Source organism: Aspergillus steynii (genome assembly GCF_002849105.1).
Source record: "Aspergillus steynii IBT 23096 chromosome Unknown P170scaffold_5, whole genome shotgun sequence".
Taxonomy (NCBI): domain Eukaryota; kingdom Fungi; phylum Ascomycota; class Eurotiomycetes; order Eurotiales; family Aspergillaceae; genus Aspergillus; species Aspergillus steynii.
This window is the reverse complement of record NW_020194402.1, coordinates 1,711,105-1,727,632: the sequence shown is the minus strand read 5'-3', so window position 1 is coordinate 1,727,632 and position 16,528 is coordinate 1,711,105. Positions and strand designations below refer to the sequence as shown.

Sequence of the window (16,528 nt, the reverse complement as noted above, 5' to 3'; positions counted from 1 at the left end):
GAGAATAAGACCAGAGCCGAGCAGTCGATTTTTTTTTTTTTACTTGCGTATTTTATTCTTTGGGGTAAAACAACAGCTGCAAAGTAACTTTACCGTTAGCAGCAGAGGTTGAGGGTTCTACGGTTGGCCTTGCACCTCATCCTCTGGCTCATTCTTCCGGGACAGTTGGAGAATCGCGATTGATGACCCAATGATCGAAGGAAAACGGCGGCATCGGCTTAAACGACGAGAGCTAATTCCGAATGTCGACCGGGAAAGCAGGGGAGGGAATGAAAAGTACGATTGAATTTGGTTGGCAGCAGCGGCAAGCAGGGGGAAAGTTGAAATCGCCGTTCCGGGATATGCGGTTGGCTGTGCTTGCCATTTTTTTTTGTTTTTTTCTCTTACATGTCGGGGAATGACGAGGTGGTTGGCAATGAAAGAATCGGACGTGTGCCGAAGACAGCCATCGGAAGGAGAGGGGGGTACCTCGGTGGTACTCTGGCCGCATACAGCTACGTAAATGGGACTTGGCATGGACTTTTCGTTACCGGCTTACAGGAACAACGCAAGCGGATAGGTGCGCCGTTCTAGCCCAGTCGACTCTTTCGAATCGAAAAGGATTTATAATGGACGGAGTATATTATACGACCGGTGACGAAACGCACTTATGCCTCGAATACCAGGATTAACAGAGTTCAGGGACGCGGTTCGAGCTCCTGGGACACCCGACGATGAGGGGAATATCAAAGAAACGAAAGAGGGGTGATGTGATAAGCTGATGGAGGGGCGGGTGGCCCTACTCTGTGCCCCGAGAGGAGGGAGGTTCGTGGGAACCGGGTTGCCTACGGTGTGTACGCCGTACGGTACTTACGGGCTGTACTTCCCGACTCTTGCTTCCGATCGCATTGTCCTTCCTCTTTTCATCCGGCCATTCTTTTTCATTTCGGTTTCCAACTGAAACATCCCAACTGAGTTGGCCGGTTGGGTGCGTCAGGGGCGACGCTCAGGGGTTACCGGCATGTCTGGAAGAAATGCCCACGGAATTCGTGCCGTTCTCCTGAATTCTTCATGATGGATTGACTCCTGCATCCCATTCTCCGCAATTTGACAGTCCCGCCGGCCCAATATTGGCTCCCTGGGCGCTCAGTCCTCATGGCACATCCACAATCCCACATGAGCAGGGACAGAACCTTATCAAGGTTATCTTTGTGTGAGTGGAGAGTGACAGCCTTGTTCCTTGAAGATTCGAACAATGGTAACTTGCCCACTTGCTCCGCCCGAGGTGGAAATACCCATCTAGATACAGTTAAGGTATGTAGATTGGGGAGATGGATCTGGAGAGGATGGGGCTTCAGTCCTCTGCCGCTGTCATTCCTTCGCGCCCTTCGTACGTCCTATTTGTAGGCAACCCTCGCTCACATGCGGACGTCCATCGGCGCCTATCATCCCACTACTCGTCACCTTCCCACCACTTCATCCAGCTTAGTGGGCGAGGGCTGCATATGATATACCTGCGGTGTTACCTCGCCCTCAACGGTTGATATGCATCGTGATGCTGTTTTATGCTCAACCTGTCGAGCAAAAGCCCTCGCTGGGATCGCTTTGACGTCATCGCGATGCTTATACATGTACCCTGTACATCCATCCGGGATTCTGATGCGTACGGTCCCCTCAACAGACTGGCTTCGGGGAGGTCCGTGATCACGACTATATATCTCTCTGCATCGAGGTCCGTCACGAGAGAGGGGATATTCCATCCACACCGTCCAGGAAATGACGTTGCTCCAGACAGCCCCCTAGGAGTTTGGGCCCTTCCACCCAGCAGGAAATACGCCGGCGGATGAGTCAAGATCAAACCACTCAAGACTCAAGCACAGTGCTTCTGCATCCAGAGACCGTCTAGACCTTAATCCGTACTTTTGCTTCCCCGCGCGTGGCAGCAATCGGTCCAATTGGCAATTTTTGGCATCGCCACGCACCTCGTTTCATCTCATAGGCAGGCGCTAGCTTTGATTTTTTTTTTTTTTTTTAATTACTATTTCTGAAGCCAAAGAAGAAAAAAAACCGCTCCAAGTCGCTTTCCGTGGTTCCAATAGGTGGTATCGAATCCTTGCCACCTCCAAATAAAAAGAAATAGAAACCAAGGTGTGATAAATCACATCAACTAATTTATTTTTATCAACGCCGGGGTTTACCAGTGTCGAGCATACAAGCAGTTTGTATATTGTTTCTTTCTGACGAGTGTTCAACTCATTCTGCACCATCCGCTGCAAGTACCTCAGGGCCGGATGGGTCCCTCCCTTTGTTTTTTTTTTTTTTTTGGCTTCAGAAAAAAGAATTTAAAGAAAACTAGTTGGCGTCTAGATATTCTCCACCAGGAGATTTTCGCTGGGAGCTTCTCCCGCTTCGATTGTGGACCTTCAACCAGTTAGGTGAGGAGCAGGAGTGGGATCGATGGATTGCAGGTTGATTTATTTCCGATTACACCTCTATCTGATCTGACTTTGCTCTTCGGTGCCAGCGGCGGAAATGGAAGCGTCATGTCGCAGGCCTCCGAGACACTGGAGATTAATTCTTTGGGGTTTCATTTCGCCCTGCTACTTGGTACCGGCCACCGGTATTTCCGGATAAAGCATTCCGTAATGACGCTCGATGGGCGCGGAAGGATTTACCAGGGAGAAAAACATATTTTTACTCGGTCGCGGAGAACTTCGGGTGCTCGGAAGGCCGATGCGGTCATATTCCGTAGTCTCTGGTAAATCTGCCCGCAAACAAGGTAGCAAGTACAGAGGAGCAAGCTGAGACCTGCCTGCGTAGCGGCCGAGAAGTTGTACTCTGTCCGTTTCATTTGACTCGGTTAATAGACTAAACCCAAAGTAAGGCCGTTAAATTGGGGAAATCATAAATGATACGCTTTTTCGCATGCTGTGGTACGACGGAGTATCTGAGTTTTCTGATTGAGTAATAGATTAACTTTCCTCGTATGCTCATGTTATTTTATTTTTTCCATTGGGGCGTGCCGTCATCAGACTTTAGGGAGTAGAAGTCAGAATTCAGAAACCCACCTACTCCTACCTACTACTACTAACGCCTGGAGGCCGTACGTACAGACGGTGTATTCAGTATTGCCGCTGGGCTCGCCCGAGTTGCCACTTTGCGTGAACTTCCAAGGAACAACCCACCCTTAACCCTGCACCTCGCCCAATGTGGCGGTCCGATCACGGCAATGGGCTCCACCCGAGGAGCCGATGGCCCGCTCATGGAAACTTCCACGGAGGCCGTCCTATCCTGGCGGTGTGGAGTGATCGTACAATGCAGCGTGCAGAGGAGAGGATACCGACCGCTGTCTGATATTCGCTCCGTCCTGTCTAGTTGTTTCTGGTCTAGAGCGCGACTCACTACGCAGTAGTTGCTGGACAGCATAGTAGACAGATGCCATTCTATGTCGTACTCCCGACCGAGTAGACCCAGGCACATACTACTCCGTACGGAGGACGCGGAGAAGGCAATGGGCAGGTGACAAGACTACTGCGGTTAGTGCTGCCAGAGTAGCCTTTCTCACTAGTGACTATTACGATATTACAATTTACAGGTAAATAATATTCCATGCTGCGGTGACCTACTCCGTCGAAGGGACCGAGGACTCAGGAATGGATACGAGAAATGTCCGAGTTTGATCGTCAAGGGGTCCAATATCATAAAGCTTGGCATTCGCTTGCTGAGGTGTTAAGTTGCTAGCAGATGACGGAGAATGCTCACGATCGGAGGCCTACGCTGTGTTATGATGATGTTTTTTTTATTGACAATGTCTTACTTGCGGGAGATTCTGGGGCAGCTTTTCCGAGGCCGTCTACCTACGCAGCAGAGTACATTTGATACCAGACGGTGGCCGGAATACCTCCCAGTTGTTCCGGATGCGGATACTGGTCGGCGCGGTAAGCTGGCAGGCAAACAACACGGCGGTGATCATCGTGTACAGTTAACCGCGCTGAGGGGAGGAGTGAAGAAGTAGGGCGCTGAGGCTACATCGAGATCCATGGATGAGGGATACGGTAGCCAAGGGACATGGGATAATCTGCGCGTGCAGATGAAAAAGGGTTAAACCCTGTATGCAATTCGGCGGTCAGGCCAATCAAAGCGTAAGGCTACGTGGCAAGGATCAATACCAGGCAGTCCTGGACTGCAGCCAAATTGTCACGGCGTCACCAGTCATGCCTCGAAATAACTGAAAAATCGTAGCGATAATAATAATAAAAATGAAAATAAAAATTCTGCATCGTAATGGCCACTCCGTAGTCCAGTCCAACTGAATACCAATTACCAACGACCTCCAACATCAATATGGAATAATGAATACGGAGTATGGCCACCGCCGTCTTCCCCTCCGTCACTTCTTTTACGACATAAAATCAGATAGTCAACTAGACTAATGCCCATGCTAACCAGCGTCTCAAAGACCTCCAACCCTAAGAGAGGACGCTACTGCAAGACCTGCGTGCAGATCGCCTATTTTGTTTTTCCTTTTTTTTTTTCCCTTTTCTTCTTACTGCGTACTTCCCACTGCATTTTCTTGCCGCCCGAATCCGGGCGCGACTCATGGGCGAGCCAAACCAACGTATGCGCGTAGTACGCAGTAAGTTACCTCAACCTCAACCAGGAATCCTCGGCACTTTTACCCTGGGAGGGAGGTTTTTCCGGAGGTGGCCGGAGTAAAGCCGAAGCCAAGTCTGGCGGCGCCCCCACCGGGTTGGCGGACGGGGCCAATCAGGGCGGCGGTGCGGCAGTACCGAACGCCACCCACTTCATGCCAAGGGATCTTGACTTCGTTAGGGGGTGGTCTGAGGTGGCCGTGACCGATGGATCTGGACTTGCATGAGATGATATAATCAGTTTATCTGGGAATGGGGTCAATTGAGTTCGTTGGTTGGTTTCTGAGTCGGCGCAAATTTGTCACGCTAGGCCTTGCTAGTTAGCACCTACCTACCTATCCTACGAAGTAAATACGCAGTACGCATACGGAGACGCATACAGACTCCGTACGGGCGTCCCCTCGGAGTTAGGGCTTCCTGGTAAGCGGAGGAAAGGAAGAGAGCAGGATTTGCCCTAGCGAATGTCTTTGAGCCCCGAGTCAGGCTCGCTACTTGCTGCTATTGACTGGCTGGCCGCATCATGCACCCTGCACCGGGACCCTGCAAACGCTACTACTCCCTGGGAGCAGGTCACACAGTACTGCGTAGGTACTCGTTTCCCGGCGATTCTGGTCGTGCCGAATCCGACCAGATGCCCGAAGTTGCCGACCCCCTCTTTTCCGCCCGGACGAACAGGCTGTCTGTTCCTTCCTCTGCGAACCCTCCTGGGGATAAGCGGCAGCCACAAGGTTTCGTCTCAGGCCGCGCGTCAGGAAATTCTACTCGGGAGGGAATCTTATTTGCGTGCGAGGCCACATCGTCGCATGGAATGTGGTGGCTGATTTGAGGCGTGATTGAGGCGGCAGGGGGGGGATTCCCACGGTTTGGAGCGGTTTCTCCCCGATGGAGAAGCCCCGGGTTGTTTGACAGTTGTTTCTGTCTGTAGTGATATTCAATGGTAGTTGATTCTACGGAATAGTCTAATAATAACATCGTCGCAATCAATTCCGTCTGCCCGTCTGCCCATCTATCCAGTCCACGACCTCGTTTGGTCGAGGTACAGGACCGCCATACTCACGGGCGCCCGAAAAGGACTAGCGCGGACTCTGGCGAAACGCCCCCTTCCTCCTTCCTCCTTCGTCCTCTGCGATGTTCCTGACAAGACTTTTGGGTACTCACAAGCAGGGCTGATATCAACCCCGGCGGAGTAAGGCAGCAGCGTATTGATCTGGCCTCCCAGCCTCCAAATAGAAACACGCTTACGGAGTTCTCAGGTGGTTGGCTCACTCGTAATCATTTCATAATATACGCATACGCTGTACGACTGGTGTCTCCTTTTCATAATTTAATATTCACACGCAGTATAGTACGCAGTATACTACGTATATACTACCTTGGAGTACTCCGTTAAGATGATGCTGTAGCCCACATCCTCCGTAGCGTCGCTCCACTTCCCCCTCACTCTCTGCTTCTGCAACTCACTGGCAGCCCCTCGAACGTGCCTAACATTGGGCAGTTGCCATCATTTCCCCCTCGCCAGGAGATCACATGGGATCAGGCAGGGAGCGAGATCAACGATGATTTACAGCCCCAATCCTTTTACCTAGGGAGTAACTCAATTCCTCCCTACTCGGTAGTAGTACTAGCATTAGCAATCCTCGGAGACGATAGCATCCCGATTATATAACCGTCTCCGCGCGGATCGATTGCGTGTTCGTATTTCGAGGCTTATTCTGGGAAGTGTTCGCCTGGAGAAAAAGGGGGACGAAATCTACGCCGTCAATCAGAATCAACCCCAAACAAATGGGTGGAACAAATCTCCGTTCCTTACAGACTTTCCTTGCCCCTGTCAATCGCCGAAGTTCGCCATGCCACAGCCTCCTCCCTGGTCTGGTCTAGACAAAAGCTTAAGATAGGATCGTTAGTAGGCTGTGTTTTCTCATTTATTTTGTTTATTATTATTTTCGGTTCGCGTTGCGATAAGAATAGTAATCTAGACGAGAGGATTCAGGATTGCTGTCATGGATGTACGTCAGTGCCGTCGTCTACAGAGAGATTACGGTTAATCAGTTACTATTAATTTGATATTTTGGATGTCGACACGGTAGATACTAGGTCAATATACTATGTAAATATACACTTTGGAACATACGAAGTAAACGCCCCGGAACTATGCTGAAGCATGACGTAGGACAGTCCCCCTACCTGGGTCACTTCTGGATGCTGTCTTCTACCGAATAAAAACCTCATAATCCCCCCGTAGGGATTGCGACAGAGACTGGTTCCTGCAGGTGGGGAGGGTGGATCACCGCGGAGGGGAAGTTGCAGGGTTATTCCCTGCCGGTGGGACAGAGCGCAGTGTGATTGGACTCTCAGGATATATATTCTACACACCTACTCCGTCGACATGGTACGCAGTATCCCCAAGGAATCTCTCTATACCCATCGCCTGGAAAATATGATATGCAGGGGCCCTCAGACGCACATCACTCGATGCTCTAGCTGCGTCCATGCGACGAGAACCGACGCACATACATACATACAGATCCCCAAGAGCAGACCGACCCAAAGTACCTACCTACCTGCCTACATGCGCAGGAGGCAAAACCCACAGCCTGCCTCTCCGTGCATGCAGATATCCTCCATCCCGCGCAGGTCTAGACACCGCCGCAAGGTGGCCTGCATGTGAGCTGGAGCTTCTGATAGGTCCGACTCGAGCTGCGCGCTATGCATCTTCTCCTGCATCTTTAATTGGATTTTCCTTCCCCTGCTGTCCACCCGTTTCGCAGGAGTCAGGTCGTTGCCTGGGTGGGTGGATGGATGTTTGAGAATCGAAGGCAAGACGGAGAGGTCATTTTGATAATTGGATTGAGAAACTAATCGCCGTACTGAATTGGCAGGTAGGCCTGGTTTCCCTTCTAGAGGGTTTATTCCCGTTTTGTTGAATCGCCTCTACGTAGGCGGCGTGCTGTTATATATCCTCGATCGATCTGATGCGAGCCGACGGAATAACGCAAATGTCTTCGAATGATCGGTACGTGTGATTAGCACCAGGCAAGGATGCTTAAGCTACACCCTTGCGACTACGGACGAACGCTAGCTACGAACTGTATTGTCCACGCGAACATGCGTCCACATGACCTGAAATCATGGATCTGACTCGGACCTGCCGAGAACCGAGTGACATCGCACGCCGATACACCCAAGGTCCTGGCGATAGAGGGTGTTGCTGGCCGTTCGCGATAGATGACTAGGTATTGATATATATATCGCCATTTACGCAGCAACTCCAATGCGGTGAGAGGATTGAAGGGCGGAATTTGGAGAATCCAACAAGACCTGCCCAAAACGATGTGGAGGAGCTCTGAGATTGAGAAGTAGGATGCACCCTGGCAAATACAATTGGATAGACTCGGCATCAAACTGTCAGGTATAAGAATGTGGAGGTGAATGTAGAGACATTGTAGCGGCGAACAACACACTTTCAAAGAAACCCAACCAGACCATCCCCACTCCTACTTCTTAGGCGACTTACTCGACCCTTGCGTCGGACTCGGTTGATCTCCACCGTCAGGATCCTCAACCTCGACCCCCACATTAACGATGGCGGATCCATCCTCCTCCACGGGGTGAATGGCATGCTCCACATTAACCTTGGGCCCCGTGAACCACTTGTGCGCATCCACCACCCACCAGACACTGACTGCCAGCATCGGTGCGCCATACACGAGGCACGTCCAATTCATCAGCTCCGGCGTCAGATTGCCCCCGGTCACGCTGGGCAGACAGAGAATCGGAACCATCAGCAGTACAAACGACACCCCGAATCCTCCGATGACGCGCCCGAAGGGTCCCAAATGCCATGGCCCGCGACGAAAGCGGTTTCCCACGAAGAAAACCCGGATCGTAATGGGAATCGAGAAGGCAACGAACTGGGCAATGGCCCCGATGGAGAACAGCGCCCCAATCGCCACGTCGCCCGCCAAGATCAGGAGACACATAAGAATCCCGAGGACGGCGTTCATGACCACGGCATTCACGGGCGTGTGAGTGCGAGGGTCGACCTTCTTCCAGTACCGGGACCAGGGAAAGCAGTCGTCTCGGGCATAAGCGTAAGTCACTCGGGATGCGGCAACCATGCAGCCCTGGCCCATGGAAAACCCACAGATGATTGTCAGGGCAAGGATAGCCATCGCTGTATTCTGCGGCATCACCTGCAGCAAATAGGATGCCCAGGGCTGGCCAAGGTCAGAGTCAATCACTGCCTCGATGTCCAGCACAGTGTAAGCGACAACCAGCTGCAAGAACCAGCCCATCAGACCGCCAACCCCGGACGTCATGACAATCGCGCGCGGCGAAGCAATGTTTGCGTTGGAGCATTCTTCACTCAGGTGGAATGGAGAGTCGTACCCCGACATGGTCCAGATGACGCCGACAAAAGTCATGAGCACGGCCACTCCATCCGGGAAATCGGTCAGATTGGTAATGGTCCCCCAGACCTCCTTGGACGGCTGAAACTTGGGCACGTTTTTGGTGCCCGCCGGAATGGCGATGATGACGGCGATCAGAGCTAGCATGTTGAAGGTTGACCCGTACGAGTTGAACTGGGCAACCCATTTGGTTGGCATGCTGCTGACTACGGCATGGATGATCATGATCAGTGTGGTCAGGAGAAAGGTCTGCCAGGTCGTGGGCACGTAGCCCGGATTTGCGACGGAGCCGGCGGCTAGGATCATGGCAGCCAGGGAATAGTCCACGGACGGGGCTGCGGTAATCTGACCTATCCAGTTGGACCAGCCTGTGATCCACGCCGCGAATGGGCCGTACTTTGGAGGCGCGAGTACTGCTGCTGCATAGTAGAGCCCGCCGCTGAAGAAGTCAGTCGGCTGGCTGCCCAAAGAGAGTTGCGGGCTTCCTGATGCCTACCTGGTGGGCATGGCAGAGCATAGCTCAGCCATAGACATCGCAACACATTGGATGAAAAGCATGGCAATGATCCAGCCCCAGACCATACCCGCTGTGCCGGCATAGCCCATTCCTTACTCCAAGTCAGCGGTATCGCACGTTGATGGGACGTAGGGCTCGTTACCATAGTATATAGTACTGGCGAACGAGGGCAACAGGCCCAGAACCGCAAAACTGACGCAGAACGTTGTCCATAACGAGAACTCGCGCTTGAACTCCTGCTTGTACCCCAATGCCGTGATCACCCTCTCATCCGCATCCATAGTGTGGTCGGTGTACGGGACGTCGCCATTTGGCAGAACCGAGGTGACCGGGACAGGATCGATGTTGGAATATGCCGATGTTTTTGCGGGGGCGCCATCTGATGACCGTCTCCGTTCCATAATGAATATGTTAGGCGGGGTGGCACCTTCATTCGTCCTGGCCCACGAAAAAGCCTAATATTTGGCCAGCCGGAGAATAGGAAAGAGGGATCAAGCACGACAAGCCCGAATTCACCAACGGCTTGCGGCGCTTTTAGGTCACTGCTAAGGTTTGTCGAGTTGTACTGAGGATGTCAGCCTTGCAGCAGTGGGTTGTACAGGGCGAATATATAGGAAAGCCATGTCTCAGCCGCACGGGACACGCCCTCCGTAGGAACAGGTTCATATCCTGGACCGATGCTACCGCGGCAGATAGATAGATAGAGAAAGACAAGGATAACAATAGCCCCCCGCCCTACCTTACAGCAATCAAGGTGGGGGGTTCAGGCGCTGGTCTGCTTGGCGCCAGGTCACACTGCATCCAATGATCACGCTGGCGATGCGATCTCCGGAATGTAGGGAAGTCAGGATTGGATCAGAGGCGAACTAACCAGGGGACACTCCGCATCATCATGGCGATGAGTATGGTCTAGAGCAAGCCTCTAGATAAAGCTTGGCGGGCAGTCTATACTCCAGGGGGAAACTCCATGCGCAAGGGGTCAACGGGGAAAGCTCGAGTCAAGGCTGGCGTGAGAGAGGAAGCCAGAAAGAGAGACAAATCGCCTTATCGGCGCCGCGTTGTTGGTTGGATGATAAGCCTGAGAGATAAGGCAGGATCCTGCATCGACGCCTCGTCGGCGATGATCCCTACTGGACTTGCATTACGACTGTTCCGGTCATTGGTCTGGCCAGTCTCGCAAGAATTCAAGGAATAATAGGGCACTAGATTTAAGCAGGGCGTGTCTATGTGCGATCAAAATCTCATCGTTATTCTACACAGTACATCTCCGTCTCGCAATCCTCAGAATCTAGCCGATAGAACAGAATACCTGTATAATGTCTTGTGTATAGGAAAGAGCAGAAGGAATGTACTTGGGAGGATCAAAAAATCTCGTTTAGAAGGGCTGGTTCAATGTCAGTATAAACGCTGCCATCGCAATTCAAACTCAGGCGGAAAACATACGTTGTCCTCAGGAGCAATCGTGCGGTCGAAGTACTGGTCGAAGAAGGGGAACTGCTGCAGGATATCCTTGCGCACACGAGGGACCTCGCCGAAGAAGAAGAGAGCGAAGACACCAGCGCTGACACCGAAAGTGCTGGCGATCTTGCCGCTGTAAACCCCGATGCATTAGCACTTTGTCTGACCCAGGAGAACTTTCACCGATACTGGTAACTGGAAAGTGTCGTCCCTGGAGATCAAAAGGGAAGAAACTCACTAAGTGGTGGCAGTGCCCACGCTCAGGCCGTGGAAGTTAGGAGAGGTCTTGTACCTAATATCATTGCATACAACGATCAGCAGGGATTCTCAAATGGGATTCAATTGTTGTTGTCCCTCGCACCGCCTTGCGGTCGAGTAAAAGGTTGAAATCCTGTCCTGACCATGTGCCGGCATTGATGCTTCCACGCCAATGACAGCAACAGAGCATAGACAGACAATTCGACCCCGCCGATACAAAAGACACATTCGTTACGTAGTGCCGGGCATCTTCTGAGGATAAAATCAAATCTCGGGGAACCTCACTTAGGAGCGAAGGGAGAACGGTAGGCACCGGCGGACTGGGCCGCAGCGCGACGAAGGGTCTGGGAGAAAACCTAGAGCAGAAAGAAAGAATGTGATTAGCAATTCATGCATTTCGTCCAGAGCATCTTTGGTTGGGTATAATAGCGCATTGACATGACCGCACGTCATCAGCGATGAGGATCTGGCTCTGACAGGTCGAGAGAACGGGTCACGGCGCCAAACCAAGGAAGCAACAAGGAGCAATACACACCATTTTTATAGGACTCGAGAATGACACGAGGGAACAACAACGACCAGGCGGGGAGAGGAGGAGACGGCAAGGACAACGGGGGATCTCACGGCATCGACGAAAACCGGGAGACTCCGCGACGTTCGCTGCCGCCGCTGGACCAATCGGAGCCCGCCAATTGCTGACCACGTGACATGACGGCGCCGCCGAATCAGAAGCCGCCAATTTGTACTCCTCAACCACTTTGATCTACATGGTTTCTAGGCACTATATCCATGGATAAGTTGGAGGTCTATACCTAGCACCAGGACATGCCCTAATTTTATGATCCAGTCTCTCAAGGGGAAGTTTCTCTAGACAGATAACTAAATATTCAACAGCGAACCCCACTTATGATCCATGGTATTGTATTTCATGTGCACCCATCACCCAACTCGGACACCGATGCGATTGAGCAAGCAGTAAAAAAGATATAACGAAAAAATAAAATAAATATAGGGAAACACATCAAAAATCGAGGACATTCCGAACTTTGTAAGCGAAAAGCCAAGTGGGCCCTGGTCATCCCAGAAACCGTGTGGTCGGGGGGAAGTATGCGTCACAAAAATTTAAAGAAAAAAAAAAAAAAAAAAAAAAAAACAAAAAAAAGAAGAAAACCCTAACTGTACAGTAAATCATATAACTCCGTTCAATCCACTTTACCCGTGGAGCCGCCGTTCAAAATGCCTTCCTTTCCGTCAAGGTTGAAGAAACCGTTGCCATTCGTCACGCCGAGGATGCCGCCACGACCTCCACGTCGGGCATTTCTTCCGCGCGCAATGATGGCGGCCGCGACAACGGAGACAATGAGAAGAATGACAAAGAGAATGGGGTGGCTGACAATGAAGGTCCGGGTGAAGAAGAAGATGGACTCGAAGGTGCCAACCGTCGACTTGGGGGACAGCTTGGGCGGGTTGGCGACCACGAGAGGAATGGTTTCGAGGATCGAGGTACGCGAAGCCATGATGGAAGCTCCGCTCGAGGACGAGTCCCAATAGCGTCGGTTCTGTCGAAGGTTAGTCTCACGCATATGAATCCGAGGTTGCACGACGGCACTTACATCTTGATCGTTGATGACGACTCGCTCTCCGTTGGCCACGTCAATGCCATAGGTGTTTCTCAACCAACGCTCCCAGAAATCACCATCGACCCAGGCAAAGCCAACCTGCTTCTTGTCATCCTCACGGATTGTAATACGCATATTCTTGGCCGCCCGCAAGGCCCGCTGGTCGTTGCGGTCGTCGGCTTCTTCAATACGGAGTTGCTTGGCATCTCGCAGCTCTTGTCTTTCCAACTGGAACAGTTGCGTTTGCTTTTCCATCCACTCAAGAGCGGCGTTTTTCAGCTCCCTCTTCGACTGCAAGAACTCATCGGAGCGCGCTCGGCTGAGGATACCGAGGACGACAAACTTGCCATCCATAATCTCTCGCGCATTGGAAGCCGTAAGCTCGGGGACGATGGGCAGCCACACGGTCCGCATCCAGGCCAGGATCTGTCGGAAGTCACGCATGTCCTTGGGGGCAATCGGAGTGTAGTAGTTGGCGCGGCCATCACGGGACACAAGAAGACGGGGCCAGGTGTTGATCTTGAACCTCTCCGCGAGAGCGCCACTGTTCGTCTTGACAATTCGCGCGTGGCCAACCAAGCTCAACGTCAGGCGCTCCAGAGCCTCAAAGTCCTCCGAGGTCGTAGCGTCGTCGTAGAAATACAAGAAAAGAACCTCTTCCTTCTCTTCCAGCTCCTTAAACTCGTCCGCATCGACATCCTGCACACCCAGCCCCACGCTGACCGACTTCTTAGCGTAGCTGACAAGATCGCCCAGACCGCGGAGGCCGGTGTATTCAACCCTCTGCCCGCCGCGGAAGAAATACATTGTCGGGAAAGCACTGACGTGGGCATCGCTGCACAGCCTCTTCTCCACGTCACAGTCAACTTCTCCAACGTTGAGAACGTGCTGCATTTCTTTGGCCATTTGTCTCCAGGTGGGAGCCAGCGCCTGGCAATGAGGGCACCAAGGAGCGTAGAACTTGATGAACCAAGGGTCCTGGCTGGTCGTCACAAGTTTCTGGAAGCTTTCGGCGGTCAGAGGAACGGACATTCCCTGAGGGTTTGCCGGGGCGGCCGGGGGAGCCGATTTGGGCTTAGGAGTCGCATCCTTCTCGGCGGACGAGTCTTCCTCGGGTAGGCCGGCAGCTTTCACGTTGTGCTCTTCGCCAGCCTTCGCGCCAGCCTCGGGATCTTTGTCCTTGGCGGCAGGGACTTCTGGCTGAGCATTCGGTTCCACCTCCGTCGCACCCGCTTTAGGCAGCTTGACGCCGTTCGGGGGACGGGATCCAGGTTTGATCGCCTCCAGTTTGCCTTCGATATATTCGCTAAGGCCCTTCATTGACTTCTCGCCGTCGTAATGTTCCACGAGTTCACCGTTGTGATAAAGCGAGAAGGTAGGGAAGAATTTGACTCCCAACTCCTTACACAGATCTCCGTACGCCATACAGTTCAGAGACGCAAAGTGGAAGTTATAGAAAGGTTGGAACGAGTTTAACGATTGGGTGTCCGGAGATTTGGACGAGGAAGAAGACAGTGGATCCGAAGTCTAGGAAACCATGGATTAGAAAAAAAGTCGAGGATTGAGGTCAGGGCACTCACAAGGTAAAATTCGTAGAGGGTTTGCCATGTCGGGGCGATTTGCCGGCAATGCGGGCAGATTGGAGAATAGTCTTTGATGAACCTATTAACTGTCAGAACAAGGAAGAGGGGCCAGTAGAGTCGTGACAGTGGGGGCTCAAACCAGTAACCGTCCTTGATTGTCTCCTTAAAGGTATCCGGCGACAGCTCCTTCATTTGAGGCACTTCGACGCCATTGAAGGTGGTACTCTTCACCTCCGCATCGACGTTTACATCTTGATCGGCGGGAGCGGCGAGAGAGGTCACGGAGAATAACGAGAGGAGGGACCACGCCAGCAACGAAACCCTCATCCTGGCGGTAGGTCAAGGTCTTTGACCTGAATGCGACACTGGTCAGGGGAAAGAAACGAGGGTACAAAGACCGGGTAGTCGGACAGAGGAAAGGAGTCGAGAAGTTTGCGATGGACGAATGGCGGAAATCAGTGTAGGCAGCACATTCAGGAACCGAAAAAATAACGAGCGTCTTAATGCGGCGCGACTGTGAAGACGGAGGCCGGATCAGCCACTGCCGTCGAAGAGAAGATCTGCAGTAGTAGATCGATGGGGGCGTTCAAGAGTCGAAGACCGCGGAAGGACCGCCGGATGGGCCAGACAAGACAAGCGAAAAGGATGGAGGGTAGAAAACGAAGCCCCTAAGGCGCCCTGGGGTCTGATAAGAGATTCCACGCGGAGGGAGGAAGAGCGAGAGACGGACGAAGTGGCTGAACGGGGGCCGGTGGCCTGGAATCTCGGTTTCTCCGCCCTCCGACGGCACCTCATCCTTCATTCGCTCCCGATCCGCTTCACGACTCAGAAGCATCGCCCTCAACTAGCCCGTTTGGGTCAATTCTTTCTGTCTTTCTCTTTCGCCTGTTCCTCGATCGCAATGAGGTCCACCCTCCGTCTGTTGGCGAACGTCAAGTCGCCCCGGTACTTGGAGCCTTTCGCTCCCACCGGATTGACCGGCCTGGTCACCCATCCCAGTCCCCGCCCGACCCTGATCTATCTCTACACCACCACCCTGCAGAAATTGAAGGCTTTCCCCGAGTCTTCCGTCTACCGCCAGTCCACCGAGGCATTGACCCGCCACCGCCTGGAGATCGTCGAAGCGACGAAACCCCCCGGATTCGATGCTTGGTTGGAGCGTGTGAAGAAGACCGTCGGCGCCGAGCCCGCTCGATTCGCCTCCCTCCGTCGCCAGGATGGCTCGTACGCGGCTTTCCAGAAGGATGACGGAAGCGACAACCCCCGTGGTGAGGAATGGGACGGCGAATCCATCGAGGCGACCACCGAGGGTCCTACCCGTACCGCCGAGCAGGAAGCGCGCTGGGAGAAGGCCATTGACGAGTCGACAAAGCCCGAGGACAAGGAGACGGACTTCTTCCCCGAGGCTATGAAGTGGGAGAACGAGCCTGCTCTGGAAGCACAGCAGTATGTCCAGGAAGTCGTTGCTCGATAGCCGAGTCTAGAAGCTGATCTTTTCCCCCTTTGCACAGAGTCTCCGACATTGAGCACAAGATTGCTGCCGGTCTTATCGAAGAAGTCATCCAGGTCGCCGAGAGTGAGATGAAGCTTGTGGATGAGATGTACAAGTCTCAGGTGTAAGTGTTCTAGCACCTCTCTATACGAAAACCAGGCTAATCGTTCACCAGCTGGGAGGAACTTGCGGAGAAGCCCAGCCCCGGCCAGTGGACCTACTTCGAGCGCAACACGTCCGGCTCGTCGTAAGGGCTTAGATTTCAGTGATTCCGAACAACATGTAATTATTAGCCGACGGGTGTCAAAATCTATTTGTCTTTCATGACCTAATTACTGGTCCAGGGGGTGCATGGGAGGGGTCTATATGGGGGTAAGTGCACGATGGCGTGTGCTCCGAGGGTGGATGTACTGGCGTAGAGAAGACCTCCATAGTAGAACGGCACCAATTGCTTAGTCGCAGAGACGAGCAGCACCGGAGAATTAATTCGTGAGTCCTGCGTAGAAGCCAAAGAACTGGCGATGCTCGTGGCCCCGGAACGCCCAAAGGCGCAGGCGGTGA

At 52.7% G+C, this 16,528-nt stretch overlaps 4 protein-coding genes across 4 annotated transcripts; 1 reads left to right on the top strand and 3 right to left on the bottom strand.

The window, feature by feature from the left end:
• Window positions 1–7,979: 7,979 nt before the first annotated feature.
• Window positions 7,980–10,344, bottom strand: P170DRAFT_437741 (amino acid permease). The gene is made up of 3 exons (XM_024849435.1): window positions 9,700–10,344; window positions 9,537–9,648; window positions 7,980–9,479 (listed from the first exon to the last, which is right to left on the bottom strand). Exons 1-3 carry the CDS (start codon window positions 9,956–9,958, stop codon window positions 8,126–8,128), a joined length of 1,725 nt encoding a protein of 574 aa, XP_024703335.1. The 5' UTR covers window positions 9,959–10,344; the 3' UTR covers window positions 7,980–8,125.
• A 390-nt stretch (window positions 10,345–10,734) lies between these two features.
• Window positions 10,735–11,897, bottom strand: P170DRAFT_203446 (cytochrome b-c1 complex subunit 10). Its single transcript, XM_024842774.1, has 5 exons — window positions 11,809–11,897; window positions 11,559–11,629; window positions 11,254–11,307; window positions 11,001–11,148; window positions 10,735–10,941 (listed from the first exon to the last, which is right to left on the bottom strand). Exons 1-5 carry the CDS (start codon window positions 11,809–11,811, stop codon window positions 10,933–10,935), a joined length of 285 nt encoding a protein of 94 aa, XP_024703334.1. The 5' UTR covers window positions 11,812–11,897; the 3' UTR covers window positions 10,735–10,932.
• A 512-nt stretch (window positions 11,898–12,409) lies between these two features.
• Window positions 12,410–15,165, bottom strand: P170DRAFT_410563 (putative disulfide isomerase). The gene is made up of 4 exons (XM_024846851.1): window positions 14,615–15,165; window positions 14,473–14,554; window positions 12,887–14,419; window positions 12,410–12,832 (listed from the first exon to the last, which is right to left on the bottom strand). Exons 1-4 carry the CDS (start codon window positions 14,800–14,802, stop codon window positions 12,476–12,478), a joined length of 2,160 nt encoding a protein of 719 aa, XP_024703333.1. The 5' UTR covers window positions 14,803–15,165; the 3' UTR covers window positions 12,410–12,475.
• A 121-nt stretch (window positions 15,166–15,286) lies between these two features.
• P170DRAFT_437738 (complex I NDUFA5 subunit family protein) lies at window positions 15,287–16,294 on the top strand. Its single transcript, XM_024849434.1, has 3 exons — window positions 15,287–15,921; window positions 15,987–16,091; window positions 16,143–16,294. The coding sequence occupies exons 1-3, from the start codon at window positions 15,377–15,379 to the stop codon at window positions 16,216–16,218; spliced, it is 726 nt and encodes a 241-aa protein (XP_024703332.1). The 5' UTR covers window positions 15,287–15,376; the 3' UTR covers window positions 16,219–16,294.
• The last annotated feature ends 234 nt before the right edge of the window (window positions 16,295–16,528 follow it).